The sequence below is a fragment of the Lytechinus variegatus genome, chromosome 16 (genome assembly GCF_018143015.1).
Source record: "Lytechinus variegatus isolate NC3 chromosome 16, Lvar_3.0, whole genome shotgun sequence".
In the NCBI taxonomy this organism is placed as follows: Eukaryota; Metazoa; Echinodermata; class Echinoidea; order Temnopleuroida; family Toxopneustidae; genus Lytechinus; species Lytechinus variegatus.
The window spans coordinates 11,572,856-11,590,040 of NC_054755.1; the positions used below are offsets into that span (position 1 = coordinate 11,572,856).

At 37.8% G+C, this 17,185-nt stretch overlaps 2 protein-coding genes across 2 annotated transcripts; both read right to left on the reverse strand.

Moving 5' to 3' along the window:
* Window positions 1–298: 298 nt before the first annotated feature.
* Window positions 299–945, reverse strand: LOC121430224 (uncharacterized protein K02A2.6-like). Its single transcript, XM_041627501.1, has 2 exons — window positions 506–945; window positions 299–302 (listed from the first exon to the last, which is right to left on the reverse strand). The coding sequence occupies exons 1-2, from the start codon at window positions 943–945 to the stop codon at window positions 299–301; spliced, it is 444 nt and encodes a 147-aa protein (XP_041483435.1).
* Window positions 946–1,946: 1,001 nt separating this feature from the next.
* LOC121430225 (uncharacterized protein K02A2.6-like) lies at window positions 1,947–3,746 on the reverse strand. The gene has a single exon (XM_041627502.1). It carries the CDS (start codon window positions 3,744–3,746, stop codon window positions 1,947–1,949), a length of 1,800 nt encoding a protein of 599 aa, XP_041483436.1.
* Window positions 3,747–17,185: the final 13,439 nt, after the last annotated feature.

Here is a 17,185-nt window from a genome sequence, read left to right on the forward strand (position 1 = left end):
CGTATGCTGAACTATGGCAAGCTAACTGGTACGATTCCCAACATCCCCCTTTTCATATGAAAGAATGATGCAAATGAATTCTTTTCCAGAAAATCAGTGTATAAAAATACTGCATGTACTTGACGCAATTTTCTAACTGACATGGAGTTGTAGCTATGATGTTTAAAATCAATATCGTTTTTTCTCATCTATCCTTTCTTCCTTCTCTTCCTTTTCTTTTTATTGTTTTGTTTTGTAACTATAACAAAAATATTGTTTAAAACTTTGCGATTGCTTGCATGTCCACATACAAATCGACTCAACTGTTTACATCAAAATAAACATGGAAAACATAAAACACAATATGCATCAACTATCGCAGTTAAAGCAAAAAACATATCCAAAATCAACTTGGACAATAAACATTAAAAAATTATCTTACAGTCCTTGAAACTTTTTTTTTTCCGAGATTGTTCTTTGTTTGTTTCTCCACTCTAAGATTGCTTTGTAGATATCTGTGCCTGACTTTGCGCACTTCTTCATGATGTTCTTGGCAATCTTTACAGCAGATTCTGCCTTCCCGTTGGATTGGGGGTGATGAGGCGAAGATGTGGTATGATGTATCTCCCACTCCTCCATGAAGCATTTGAACTCATCACTGGAGTACTGTGGACCATTGTCACTGATGACTTCCTTGGGAATGCCATGTCTGCTGAACTGTGATTTCAGGCATGTAATCACATCTGCACTTGTGGTCGACTGGAGCTCATCTACTTCCCAAAAGTCTGAGTAGTAATCTACTGTAATGAGATAATCTTTCCCATTCAGTGTGAAGAGGTCTGTGCCAAGTGTCTTCCAAGGTCGGTCTGGAACTTCCCGAGGAAGTAGTGGCTGTTTCGCCTGCTGTGCCTGATGTTCGTTGCAAACACTGCATTGTCGAACTACATCCCGTATCTCATGGTTCATTTTGGGCCAAAAGATTGTCTCTCTTGCTTTTCGCAGGCTAGATTCCATGCCTTGATGGCTGGCATGCACCCTTTGCAGTAGTTCGCCTCTGAGCCGCTTCGGTATAATGACTCTGTTGGCCTTGTAGAGAATACCATTGTGCGAAGTTATCTCATCGTGATAAGCCCAATACTCGCGTATTTCTACTGGTAATGTGTTTACTGTATCTGGCCAACCTTCGATCACAACTTGTTTGAGCACCTGTAGGATCTCATCTGGGTCATTTCTTCTACTTGCTTGAACCGTTTGTCTGTGAAGTTCACTGACTCTCTTGGATTGATTTCTTCGAATTCTCTTTGTCTTTGTTGGCTGACTGTGTAGATTTCGTAGTATCCTCCTTCTCCTTGGGTTTTCAGCGGTAGTGCTGCTCTTGACAACATGTCAGCCACATACATAAGCTTCCCTTGTTTGTATGTGACCTGGAGGTTGTACTTTTGCAATCTTAGCAGCATCCGCTGCAGACGCTTTGGGGCTGACAGCAATGGCTTCAGGAAGATAGACTGTAGAGGTTTGTGGTCTGATTCTACAGTTACTGTCTCCTTCCCAAATAGGTACTGATGAAAGTGTTCGCATGCGAATACTATCGCTAGACATTCTTTCTGTATTTGAGCATATCTTCGTTCTGTCTTTGAGCATATCTTCGTTCTGTCTCCGTCTGAGCCCTAGATGCAAACGCAACTGGTTGTGACTTCTGCATGAGGGTTGCTCCTAAGCCCGTGTCACTGGCGTCACATTGGATTGTAACTTCTTCGTTCACGTCGTAGTACCGGAGTACTGGAGCTGTTGTCACCTGTCACCAAGTTCTTTACTCTGCTGTAAGCTCTTTCCTGTGCCGGACCCCAGAACCACTTTACTTCTTTAAGTGTAAGTTGCCGCAGTGGTTCGCACTCTTCTGACAGATGTGGCAGGAACTTGGCAAGGTAATTGACGAAGCCTACAAAACGTTGAACCGTCTTTACATCTCATGGCCTTTCCAGTTCCGCAACCGCTCTGATCTTCTCTGGGTCTGGGCAGAGTCCTTTGTCAGTAAGTACATGACCAATGTACCTGACTTCGGTCTGTTTCAGTTGGATCTTGGTTTTATTGAACTTGAGCCCAACTTGTCTTGCTCTCTCTAGAAGTCTCCTCAAGTTCTGGTCGTGATTGATGATCGCTTCCTCCATGGTTTCTCCACTTCCATAGACTAGGAGATCATCAACTATTGCCTCTTCTGGTAACCCATGGACTACTTCATGTTGTCTTCTCTGGTATTCTTCTGGAGCAGTAGCAATGCCAAATGGCATCCTCAGCCATCGGTAGCGACCAAATGGCGTCCAGAATGTGGTCAGGAAACTACTCTCTTTATCCAACTTCACTTGCCAATATCCATCTTTGGCATCGAGGATCGTGAACACCTTGGCTTGTGACAATTGGGGCAGGATCTCTTCTATGGTAGGCATCGGATAATGTGATCTTTTCAGGGCTTTGTTTAGATCCTTTGGGTCTATGCAAATCCTCAGTTTCCCTGGTTTCTTCACTGCTACCATGCTGCTGATCCACTCAGTGGGAGTTGTCACCTTCTTTATGACTCCCTTCTCCTCAAGCTCACTTATCTTGTCTTTCAGGCTTGGTTTGAGTGCTGCTGGTACCCTCCGTGGCATGTGTTGTACCGGTTTCACTGTCTTGTCAGTCTCAAGGTGATATTCTCCAGGCAGACATCCCAGCCCTGTGAATACATCCTTGTATTCCTTCATTATCTGCTCCTTCGTCAGAGGCTGTTCTGTTGCTTGACTAAGGATCTCTATCCGCTCTGGGTTGTTTCTTGTGACTAACCCTAAGTCCTCGCTAGAGTCACCTGATAGGATTGGAACTTGACTTGATCCATCAACTATCTGAAATTGAAGCAGGTGTTGACCATTCTTGACCTGGACTTCTAGTGCTGTCTGTCCTCTTGGTTTGATTAGTTTTCCTTTGAATGGCTTCAGTCTGACCTTGCTGTGCTCCAGCCTTGGGTTTCCATCTTGTAGGACATCACATAAGTCAGTGTAGCTCAGCACATTGACTGTAGCACCTGTGTCAATCTGACTGTTCATCTCTTTTTTGTCAGATCCATTAGCTCGATATATGACATTTGCTCTCCATCGCTTACCATTGGATCCAACACTGCTTATCCTCTCTATGGTGTAGATGGATTCATCTGACAGGTCATCATCCTCATCATCAAGAGACCTCACTGGCTTCGGTCCTTTTGCCAAACATTTTTTTGAAAAATGATTGTTTTTCTTGCAATTGCCGCACTGCTTTCCCCACGCTGGGCAAGCGGTCTTCTCTCTCCTGTGTTCTCCACCACAGTACTTGCAATTCCGTATCATTTGTGTCTTCTGCTGTCCTTTGCTGTGGCTCTTCTCGTGACCGGAATTCGCCTTTCTTGGCTTCACATGCTTTTTGTACACTGCTTGCACTGATTCAGTATGAGTGCTGGCACTTTCGATGCTTTTGAGTTGTTGTTTAGTCACTTCTGCACTACGGCACACATCTATCACCTTTTGTAGCGTTAGATTTTCCCCACGCAGCAACCTCGCCCTTACGTCTGGATCATTGGTTCCTAGGACGATGCGGTCTCTGATCAAATCATCTCTTAGCGTGTCGAACTCGCAGGTTTCTGCCAAACTTCTCAGTGCTGTCACATACTGATCGATTGTCTCCCTCTCACCTTGATTTCTAGTATTGAACTGGTACCGTTCAAATATGACATTAGTCGTAGGATCAAAATGCTTCTTCATAGCATCAAGGATTTGTGTGGTTGTCGTTTTCTGACTCTCTTCTAGTGTAGTGTAGAGCTTATAGCATTCTTTCCCTATGAGTTATACTAAAGTTTCTACTCTCACTTTGTCTGGCTTCTTATCTAGCTCTAACGCAATTTCATAGTTTTCCCATTGCGACTGAAAAAACTTCCAATTTCCCCTCAAATCCCCCTTCATATCCATGGGTGATGGGACTGGAAAATTGCTTGATGCAGCCATCATTTATCAAACTATAGTTCGAATTTATGCTTGAGTTTGTTAAAGTCTATAATCCTTCACCGTTTGCAAATCTTGGGCTGAAGTTTTTTGACCCAGCTCCCGTGCTGGTATGCACTCTTGGGTAAGAAAGGCTTCAGCGGCTCCTTCACTACGCTAACCCACTCATCCGGGGGGGCGCGGCCAGGCCTTAGCAGGTCAACTTCTGCCCACGAAATGCAATCAAATTCTACCGAACTTACTTGACATCTCGACGAACTCTGGCTTTCTTATAGGCTCGATGTGTTGTCAAATCATATGTCCGGTGATCCCACTTCTGACACCATGTTTCAGGTTATGTATCAGGATGGCTGTTGCCTTTATTCAAGTATAATCATGATGGCGATGTCGTCCACATCGCTGTCGATACATGGAATAATCCCGTGATACATTTGCGTCGATCACGTATGCTGAACTATGGCAAGCTAACTGGTACGATTCCCAACAGTAAGTAGACTGTCGATTTAGGATTTGTTTGACTTTCTGTAAAAATAAGCATAATTGAATGATGCAAAAAATAACTTCTCAGGCATCCATAAGATGTACTTGAACGATAAGCATCTAGTTAATTCCTTTTTCATGGTTATCAGTCTCCACCTGCAAGTTTTACATTGGCAATCAATGTAATACATTGGAAATACCTCTATAGATTTTTTTTTCTTAAGGGGGTATCTCACTGGGCTTGGAACTAGTTCGCGACTACAAATTTTGCTAGTTGCAGAGACGTCTCTGCAACATCTCTGAGACGTCTCATGAAAATTACAGAGTCTCCGAGGAGTCGCAGGAAGATTAAACATGTTTAATATTTTTGGAGACTGTAGTCTCCGCGACGTCTCCGAGAAGTCTCCATCAGTTGCTGCGACGTCTCGGAGACTAATGATATCCGCGACTGCTGAGACGTCCCCGAGATGTCTCCGCGATGTCTCAGAGACATCGCGAAGACGTGCTGGAGACCAAAAAAATTATAATACATTGCGGAGACGTCTCCGCGACACTTCTTCACACTGTTTGACCCACTTCAGAAACCATGTGACTGAATGCGTGCTGATATCCCTCCTCCTGCTCCAAGTCAGGTGACTGAACGCGTGCTGATATCCCTCCTCCTGCTCCAAGTTAGGTGTACAACGCAGAGACGTCTCCTTGGTGAGAGCGCAAGCCATTTTTGTCTCCGAGACGTCTCCGCGACTGCAGCGACTGATAAGTTGGAGACTGTCGCGGCGACGTCTCCGTTGGTGAGATAGGGCCTTTAGTATTTGTACATTTGGACAATAGACCAGTTTGTAGTTACTGCATGGAGAATTTTGGTCAAATGACCTTTCATTTCTTTCATTATGATAGGCAGATTTCAAAGCAAGATATTACATAAGCATGCCTTACATAGCAGGATGGAGAAATTGAATAGACCAGGTGACTAGAAAAGTACACCAATGAACACTGTATGGAGGTATTTGTTGCATTCCTAATAGCATGTTCCACAATGTACTTGGCAAACTGTAAAATACCAGTCGTTCGTGGACACATTGTTGTTGTTTTTGGATGTAAATGAAGACATTAGATTTCAAACCACCATGTCATTTTAGAACAAATGACCTTTCTCTGATCGTGCCCAGAATCTTTTGATCATGCGCAGAAAGGAACTATGAACTGGCTTATTTATTACCTATGTAACTTGTGTATCGGATCATTGCATTCATAGTGCGATGTTATACATCCGAAATGAAGTGTGCTTTTGTATTGTTGCAATGTTATGGGCATGTCAGGTATGTGAAAATACTTTGGTAATATGACTTTATACTTGCAGTGTGGTGTATTTTCACATTTAAACAAATTTTCTTTGGTCAGTCTCCCTATGTACTGTATCTCAGCAATTACATGTACTTGATGCATGTAGAGGCATGCACTGGAGGTAAACACAAATGCCTGTATTCTGGGTTTATTTCCAAATCGTCTAATGCCAATTCGTCCAATTGCCAACTTGTCTACTATCATTTGGTCTACCATCAGTTCGTCCACTCACCACACGGTCTACTTTCATTTAGTCTAATGCCATTCCGTCTAATAAGCAGTTGGTCCAATGGCCATGTAGTCCATTTGGTCTGATTGGACTAAGTGTTAAATTGTGCAAAATAAATGAAAATGAAATGGATTTTATACCAACTGGTAATGAGACGAAATGGTCATAGATGAAATGGTGATTAGAAGAAGTGATGATTGGACCAAATGGTTGTTAGACAAAATGTTGATGGACAGAATGGCATTACCGGTAGACTATATGAAAGTAGACCATGTGGTGAATTGGCAATTTACCGCATTCTTTATAACCCCAGTTTAACTTTAGACCATGGTCTAACTCTATGGGCAATATTGGCCATCATATATTATTTCATATCAATTGTTTAGTTGGTTAACTTTGACTACACTTTTATGGAGTGCAAATCATGCCTCAAACCTCAATTATTGCAGCAAATGTGTGTTAAATTACTTAATTGGATGAGCCTGCACCTATGAATGTTCTTTTTAACAGAAATATGGTACAAGATATGTGTGTTATTGATCATCATGTTGTTACTAACTCATATACAAAGTATGAGATATTTCAATCCTATTCTGAAAAGTCTTCCATAATCATTTAAAAATAATGAAATTGTGGGAAACAGATAATAGGAGTTTCCATGTATATTAGATTTCAATGAATTATTTGGTACATTAAACTTGTCATGAATATTGATGAAGTAAGATTAAGATTTCCATAGAAGAGTAGCCTGTATGCTTATGTAATTATCATACCACCCAAAGAAGATCATGGATTGAATCCGAATGGCTCCCTCTTATGTTAGGTCATATTTTGTCTCTGATTCATCACAATGATTATGGCCCATAATTTAGACCATAGCCTAACTCTGTGCTAAAATTATGGGATGCCAACCCCCCCAACTAGATCTGTTATTCTCGTGTAATTCTTATGTTTACTAGTTTTGTTCCCCTTTTTCGTGTTCGCTATACTACACAAACTATCAGGTTGTGTCCTTGGTAAATAGACTGTCAATTTAGGATTTGTTTGAATTTCTGTAAAAATAAGCATAATTGAATGATACAAAAAAATAACTTTCCAGGCATCTATAAGATGTACTTGAATGATAAGTTAACTCCTTGCTTTCATGATGACGAAAAATAATTCACTTATCATTCTCAGACAGTTGTAAATGTTTTGATTGTCAAATGAATTGATAAAAATGATCATTTACTCACAGAGGTTTGTGCCACAATTAGTTTCCATAGTTAATCCACAACTTTTAGACCAGAGTTTGATATAAGCCCAAGTTCAGAATACGGGCCATTGGGTGTCTTTTTATAATTATATAATATTGACTGGCCTTGAGGGAACATCAAATATATTGCCAGCGAAAGAGTCATATTGGCCCGAGTCTTTAGACGAGGGCAATATGGGTCTTTTAAGGGCAATATATTTGATGTTCCCCGAAAGAAGAGCCAGTCAATATTTTTATTATCATCCAAATCAGATATCTAGAGCAAAAATCATGATAATGGTGATATTTCTTTTTAAAATAGTTCTATTGTGTCATGTTAATATAAGGGTCTAGGCTCTGCACTTTACCATTATGACGTACTTGCAAGCGCTCGGATCCAGTGATGTCTTTATTATGACGTATATTGTTGGTGCGCAGATCCTTATGAAGCGTATCTGTTTATACGCATCCTCAAATGCCCGGATGTGAGACCAGGGAAAATACAAAGGTATATTTTGCGTCGTCTCTGCATGCAAAGTAAATATGCGCATTGAGACCGAGGAAAATACAAATAATATACCTATCCCTTCCCGATATTTATGAATCTAGGGCAATACGGTTTTGTAAATGACAAGCTCAGATGTCTGATACGGGTAATAATTGGTATTAGTACATTGTAAAAACCTTTTCTGGCAATAACACATTTTCATGATTATATTTCTGTTTTTATATGCCGGAAGGATGCTAGTAAAGGTCTGTAATTTGCTAGGTATTAGTGAATTTTATTATGCAATAATTTATCATAATTGTACTAACTTTGTTGATGTTTTGTCTGATTCATGCTTGTATTTCTACATTAAGGTCAACATGTTTAAAATATATTCTGAAAATTGTAGGCAGCTGCATATGTGGACTAAAAAAATGTTCTTAAAGATTAAGGGACAATTTATCATACTATATCCCAAATGATTAGTTTTACATAAAGCTGTGAGCACCGGAATCGGTAGACTAGCTTACCCGGTGTAATATAGGACTGCCTTGAGCACCCAACAAGATGGATATGTGTGCTATATTGACAGAACTAAGTTTTCACACGTGATTTATACAGTATTTTGGGTTCCATGATTGAATATGTACGTGAGAGGGGGGGGAGGGTTTTGTTCACAAATATTGAGTTTTACTCTAATTGAAGTCAATGTCATTAAAGTAACTGTTGGTATAATATTAAAGTATATAGAGGAGTATTAACTTGCATGAAGTTGCAACTGTAGACATTAATTGTGATGTAACTTGCCTCTTTAAGCTATCATGCAGTTTCACTTCTAATTGAAAGTACTCACAATAGATACTTCACCATCCAGATACCGTGATCTGTGGTTTCCAGTTGGCCTGCGCTTCCCGTTTCTATTACGATTAATTGCTATTCTCAGGAATGTACAACTTTTATTTGTGCATTGTGGTTTGAAATACCCTGTATTTGACAATGTTAAATGTTTAAATATGTATGAATGGGCTCAGGAAGGCATTATCGTTGAACTATAAACATTTTCAAATCAAAACTAATACAAGACACGGCTATTGGATAATTAACAAGCATTTCTAGAGGTCTTGTTAGTACAGTAGAATGTATACTTTCTTGTTGGATACTTCCTGTGTTCTATAGATTTACTACTACTATCAACATTGTGCAGAGATTCTTGTAGAGATCACTTTATACATACCGGTAACTGTGATTTGCTCAAGTTTTGACAAGCCCACCTAAATGGTCCCCCTCCCCTTAAAAAAAGGAGGTAAAGGCAAGAAATTACCCAATAGTCAGAATAATTTTAAAAAAAGGGGGGGGATTTTTATCATGAGAGAGGGGGTAGTATCTTTCTTATAGACAACTGGAAATTTCAAATTCTAATTGTATGTTGATTTTAATCCAAGCAAAAGGAATATTTGAGCAATGGATTGCTGAATTGCAAGTGATTGCGAGTCTGTGTCTCGTAATTGAGAGTACAAATTGATTTGCTAGATGAATTATACCTATTATTGGCAAATTTGAAATTGATGACTCTAATTGATTGCAAATGTAGGTCCATGGCCATCATTAGCTCAATTGACTTGACTGACTCTCAGGTTTGGGCCCTAGTAACATAAAGTTTAGCCATTGATCACAGGTCTGATTTCCACGATTGATTGCAATTGGGTATTGTGTGTGATCTGGGGCCCATCTTAAAGGTCAAGTCCACCTCAGAAAAATGTTGATTTGAATCAATAGAGAAAAATCAGACAAGCACAATGCTGAAAATTTCATCAAAATCGGATGTAAAATAAGAAAGTTATGACATTTCAAAGTTTCGCTTATTTTCAACAAAATAGTGATATGAACGAGTCAGTTACATCCAAATGAGAGAGTCGATGATGTCACTCACTCACTATTTCTTTTGTTTTTTATTGTTTGAATTATACAATATTTCAATTTTTACGAATTTGACGATTATTACCTCCTTGCCTGAAGCACAAAATGTTAAAATAATGGAATTCCACGTGTTCAGGTAGGAATGAAACTTCATTTCACATGACAATGACGAGAAAATAGAAATATTTCATATAATAAAATACAAAAGAAAAAGTGAGTGAGTGATGTCATCAACTCTCTCATTTGGATGTAACTGGCTCGTTCATATAACTATTTTGTTGAAAATAAGCGAAACTTTAAAATGCCATAACTTTCTTATTTTACATCCGATTTTGATGAAATTTTCAGTGTTATGCTTGTTGAATTTTTCTGTTTTTATTCAAATCAAGTTTTTGTTGGGGTGGACTTGTCCTTTAAAAAGAGTTGCAATTGATCTAATCAAATGCAAAAAAAAATAGATTTGAATGTATATCCATAAATATTCATTGATTTTTTGACAATTTGGTGTGTTCTCCTTTGTTTACAAAGGACATTTGCAAATTTTCTGTAGAAAAATTATGACACTGATGGATTTTCATAGAGATACAAGTGATTGGATCAATTGTAACTCTTTGTAAGACGGGGCCCGAGTTGTAAAATGTAGCCCATCAATCAATCACTAAGTTTCTGTTTCAGGGCCCAGAATGATAATATACCAAAGATTCAACCTTTAACCATTGCGGGTAGTTCAGTATGTTGGACATTATATATGCATGTATGATCCTTCTTATGTATCAGTAGAGTTAGAGCTTGTTTTTAAATAAATTACATATATATTTCATATCAATGAGATTTGTTATTCTATCTACTGTGTGCAATGAATTAAGTAATTGTAAGTGTTTACATCTTATGATCGATATATTAATGATACCTATATACATGTATGGTTTAAATTGAAAGCCTGAACCTTTATACTCCAGACATAATCGTCCAAGTTTTTTTTTGTAGTATTCAAATATGGCAAGTCCAATCGCTTAACTTTAATATGAAATGTCCACTCCACTATGCTTGTCAATCATGGAAACAAAAAATCCATCAGGAGATTGTCATTGTATATGTGTGTGGGGGGCATCGTGGTCTAGTGGTTAAGACTCCCGTCTTTCAATCTGTGGTACTTGGGGTCGATTCCCAGACATGGCATGTTTTCCTTGAGCAAGAAATTACCCACATTGTGCTGCTCTCAACCCGGGTGAGGTAAATGGATACCGACAGTAAGTAATTCCTCAAAAAGCTGTGAGCACCTGAATCGATAGACTCGCTTAGCCGGGGTAATATAGGAGTGCCTTGAGCACCTAGCAAGTTGGATATGTGCGCTATGCAAATCTTATTGTATTATTATTAGATTTCAAAAATTCTTTAAACACCTAAAATTTATAATGGGATGCTGTCTGAAATCAATACATGAATAGGTAACAAAGTGTTGTGCTTTCTTTTCGATGTTCTTGATATTCATCAAACGTATCGAAAAGCATTGATCAAGAGTGAAAGGGATTTTGAGTTAGGTCTTGAACTGATCCATTGGTTCGAAGTACAGTGAGAAGAAAGCTCGTGAAGGGAATCGCCTCTTATGAAGAAACAAAATAATGTGCACTAACTTCTCTGCAATGGGATCAGTCTACCATATTTCACACAAGATGGTGCTAGACTGTCTTGCTCCGTGCTAGAACGAGCCTGTGCCGGCTTGAATGAGCCTTCACACCCTGAAAATGAGCTGACCTTTTGTTTTGTTTAATTTTTTAGGAGATGATTGAAAGGAAGTGAATGGTGTAAATTTCTGCCAGGAATTTTGCAAATTCATTTCTAAAATAGCAAAATCTGATGACAAAAGCACAGTTCAATTTTCTGCTATATGAAAAAAAAGATAAACAATGAATCAGGCATGATAATGGTCAAAGCTTATTCCAAAGCACCATTCTTCTTAAAATTAGGGCAATACACAAAAATTAAGACGAAAAATAACTTCTAAATACAATACATATAGAAAAATAAGAAAGACAATAGTGTCACTCATAGCAAGTTGTCCTTTTCTAACATTTGTTTGGCAGAATATTATATTTTTCTCAAGATTTTTCATATAACATATGCATTATATAAAGTCCTACACAGGCAGCCGTGCTACAGTTTTCATAAAGTTATGAAGCATATGAGATGACATTTGAATACCCCTCATTTTCTGTTTTTCACATATCACTTCTTAATCCGTTGTTGACAACTGTTTCATGTTCACCCACTTTTATTTAAAGTTCAAATAATGTAGATCGCCTGTATTCATAAAAGTTTAGAAAAAATCAGGGGCGCCGGGTCCGGGGGCACAAGGAGACATTTTATATGCCCCTCCCCTTTCATCTAAAAATTGGCATTGTGTCTACCCTCTGGAAGTGATTTTTTTTCTTTCGCTTGTCAGATTTTCTCTTTTTTGCATGATCTTTTTAGTGAGATTTGTTTTTTTGATTCTGAAGGAAATTTACCCACTTTTTGTGCTACCTTATTCAAGAAATTTGGAATCACTCTGTTGATAAAAATGTTGATTGTTGGTTTGATTAGAGGTTGATGGGGGGGCACATTTTCCCGAGGAATATTAGACAAGCAAAAAAAGTCTTCACTCTCAAAGGGGGCACACTTTTATTTTAGCTGCTTTTTTATGTTACAAATTTTAATTGTGCCTCATCCCCCTGGATCCACCAGTGTCTGTCATTTCTCTCTCACCCCTCTTCTCTCTCTCAAAGAAGATAGGACCTGACAATTAAACCACCCCTTCTTCCCTTCTTCACCACATCCACATGCATCTTTTTTTGTGTGTCTGGCTACATAGACTAGCAGGACCTCCTTCCCCCTCTTCCCCTTCCTCCTCACCTCAAATCTCTATCCCCTCTCCCTCATTACTGCCCCCCTCCTTTCCGACCCTCTCTGGGGGTAAAGGCAGTGGGGTTTTGTAACCTGCCAGAATTTCACCTGCTTCCGTAGCCAGAAGTGAGTCATGGATCACTAGGGGGTGCCCGAGGGGTGCCACGAAGGGGGAAAGTTTGGGGATCGGGAGGGTAGCAGAAGTCAGGTCCACACGGGGTTCACCAGAATTATTTGTGGTGTTGCTAAAACATATTTGCAATCCATTGCGGCCTTATCGTGAAATAAGTCACCTCTCCTCGTGTGTGTCGGTGTTTGTGCACTCGTTGTGTACAAAGTCAATGGGAGTTAAAAAGAAGTCACCAGCGCTGACGAAATAATCGGTCGTGAATGGACTGGTGACTTTATAAACCAGGATAATGCCTCAATTGCAAAATGTATTCCATTTTTACAATTGATGGGTCGTCATTTTAACCACAGCACGTCAATTTTCTCCCATAGTTGCAAGAACCAGGACAACAATCTAGTGTAAATTTGCAAGAGTAATTAGTAAAAGAAAAAAAACTTCTGATTTAATTGATTTAGGGTTCCAAAATTGGCTGGCAATTGATTCCAAGTTTTTTATTGCAATTTTCATGCAATGTTCCATTAAACGTAAATATGAGGTCATAAACTTTGCCATATCTGAGTGCTCAAAAGATGCTATTTTAATATAATAAGCAAAATAATAAGTGGGATAATATTCATGTAATTATTTTATCTTGTATAAGTGCAGATAACTCAGGGAAGGGCTGGGTGGAAGAACTTACCCCACATTAACACCAGGGGGTGTCTCACAAAGAGTTAAGTATTAGGTCAGTGGCGATATGCAGTGGGGGGCAGTTGCCCTCCAGAAATTATGAAAACACATTTTTTACTGAAAATTGTCACGAAGATGTCAAAACTTTGTATATATATCTTATTTTTACAGTGCTCTTCCCTAATTCTACAATGTTGAAGACAACTACCTTGTTTATCCTTTTCCAGACAGTTCGGATTAGATTTGAGAGTCAATATGAGCTGATACAATAAGCTTCTCCTGATAGAGATTTACCATTGGCTATCCATAGTTTAACCTCAATTTAAGACTAGAGTTTGAATCAAATATGACTTCAGAATATGGGCCTTTAAAGTTAGAAGTGATTGGAAGATGGATAGAAGTTGTGGTGAAAATGTCAGAGATTTACACATGTTAGGAAATGAAGTCAACTCTCGGTCTCAGTTCAAAACCAAACATGACTTCACAGTTTCTGCTGGGAAAATCAGAAGGGGGAAAAGTTGGGGATTGGAGGTCGGAGTTGCACAGTAGCTATGTTCACATGAGAATGTCATTGTATTCTGAAGTCGTGGTTTGAATATGGATGGCCGATAGTGACATAAATCTCTAATAGTAGAGGGTCAACGAATCCGCTCATTTGACTCTCAATTCATTCTTAACTGTCTGGGAAGATAAAATAAGATAGTTTTCTTGACTAATGTAACGAATTGGGGAAGAGCACAGTGAACATATGAAGCACACAATGTAAACAAAGTTTGACATGTTTGGCTTCCCATAATTTTAGCACAGAATCACACCATGGTCTATTAAGTTAAACCCGACTTCAGAATACTGGCCAATAATTTAACTGACTGAGGTTTTCACCTGGAAGTGTTGTATTGGAGAAAACAACTGTTTTTGGATGCATTTGTTGTCTTGAATCACAAAGTTTACTAGTCACTAAAACCACAAGGAATGTCCTAGTTATTTGAAAAACAAGCCAGGTTACTCAAATGTAGGTTTCTTGTGAATGTAATTCATTATAATATGCAAGGTTGTTTGATTTATTAATATTGCTATATTTTGTTTGTATCATCAATGAGTTGCTTTAGAATCCTCTTCTTCAAAAAAATTTGTTCTCATTCAATTTCACTTCTTTCTCCTTATAAAGGTAAAATGTACAATGTGACTTCCTAATGAATTCCTCATTAATAATATTGAAAATTAGGACTTGTTTGTAACTCTTTTATTTCTAAAACTCCTAAAGTCCTTTTTTTTATTTCTCTGAATTAAGTATCTTCATGATGAAATATGTTTTAAGCTTTTATTTATTTCAAAAAAGTTTTGAAAAGTCACTGTTCAACAGGATATTCAAAAGCAGTTGTTTTTTAGTTTTGTCTTTCGACTGCTGGACTTTGAGTAGGCTCATATTACACCTATGCCACATATTTTCGTTTTTACCATGGCAACTAAAAGGAAGTAATGTGTGATCTTCCAAATCCTTTTCCCATTTCAAGGGAAAAGATATATATATATGTATATATTATATAATTTCACACACATATTATTTGAAGTCACAAAATGACCTGATTTCAGAATTCTTCATAAATATAGCAACAGTACTGCTCTTTTTTCTTTCATAACTAAAACTACCTTTAGAGAGACACAATAATGACAATATTATGCTAAAAAGAAAATTCCTTTGAAAATGAACATAACTTTTATTCATCATCACTCATTACCATAAATTCAAAATCAGCATATAATAATAGTATGACATAAGCAAAGAATTATTTTCACATAATTGCAAATACATCAATAATATCTGCAGAATTAATTTTACGTTTCATCACTATATTCCCAAGTATAATGTTTCATACACAAGAACAATAACATGAAAATATCATAATCATATATCATCGCGTCATTGATATATTGCCATATTGTAGCACTACATTATAATAGTTTAATATACCATACTTCATCGTGAATAGGAGACAAAGAATGGTATGACAATTCTGAAAAGACAAAGTCATGAAGAGTATTAACACTTCATGTTATGCCTCCAGCATAACAAAATTAGATTACCAACTGAAATAATCACTATCTTCCATACAAAATTACCAGTTTGTTATGATCAAAATGTGTTACTTAGATATTGGATGACATACAGGTCAAATTAATAGTAATGGTAAAACAAATACATTCATGTATAAAACAAAAAGGCAATTTGGGGATTTGAAAAGACATAGCAGTGTTAGCTTTTGGAACAAAGAAATGGAAAAGGGGGCTTTGTAAATGAGTACCATGTTCCACTGTTTTTCTTCATATTCATTTACTGTTTGAGTTGTATTCAATACCATATCCATCATCTCTTTAGTAAACATAAGAAAGGTCAAACCCTGGGAAAGGGTTGAAGAACATAACGTAAACAATGAAATCTACTATGTAAGACTCGCACAAGTATACATGTATGTGGCTACATGTACTTCTCTACCATAATTGACATTCAAATAATACAAATATTTGGTTGTAATTTTCTGTCATGTACACATAATGGCAAACAGTGAATTAACCTACCATAGTTGTCCTCCTCCAAACCACAAAAAGGAAATGTCAAATTGCACATAAGTCTAATATTTGTTCCAACAGCATGGTTAAATTTTAGCACATATGATGAAGGGCATATTGTAGGCTTAATCATTCGCATATCTGTACAAAGTTTAAAAAACTTACTTTTAGGATGGTTGATTTTTTTATTGATAACACATAATTCCACATGAAGCTCACACTTGAATTTACCCATTGGTGAAAGGAAGTGATCTTTTGATTTACACACTCAGACACCCTTCTCGTTATACTTTCTAAAACTAGGTTACTGGAAACGGTTCAGGAAACCAGTTTGGAAGATCGTTTTGCTAGTGTTCCCATTTGATCACTGGAAAGTGGTTTTCAAAATCACTTCAAGTGAAGCGGTCTTGTTGCTATGGGAACACTAAGTGGGGTGACATGTTTCGCGCAAAATTTGAAACCGCAGCGTAAGCATTCCACATACAGTGTGTGGAGTCGTGCGCTCCAAATGTGCAAAGATCGCTTCCCGAAGAACGGTTGTGTTGTCCCGAAGAACACTTATGCTGAACCAGTTTAACAAGGCATAGCAATCTTCAAAACTACATCACAAGGTGGTTTTCTGAACCGCTTTGGAAGATCGCATCCAAGACTGCTTCGACCGTTCTCATTACACGTTTCCACGAAAACTAGTTTCTAGTAAACTAGTTTTAGGACGGTAGTGATAAGTGTGTCAAATTCTTTTTTTTTCTTTTTGATAGAAAGAGACAAGTTCTGATAGTGATAGAAAGATGAAAGTTTCTATGGTAGTAGGATAAGTAAACAGACATGCACAAAAAAGTTATTTAATTTAACCTTACTCCATCAACATGTTGTGATAGACACATGCATCACTATAACACAACTACATGGTTGGCTCAGTATATAGATGTTCATTTATTTATCAGCAGGCGTTAGTAAGTGTGTAGAAGCTTGAATGAATAACTTCCTTGAAATTCTCAAGTGGAAAATCAAGGGGTAATTACTGTACTGCGCTTGCATGTGATATCTCACAGATACATGTACATGTATGAGGGTTCTATATGTAATAAACTCATTATTATCATTATAATGCAAGTTTCGTATTCCTTTGAAACATTCATGATACTTAGAGAAGTGGACAAGAGAACAAGGAAAAAATTTAAATTGTAGAAACTTTCAGAAAAATCATATAAAGAAATAATTACATGTGTAATGTGATTTAAATAGGAAAAGAACTAGATGT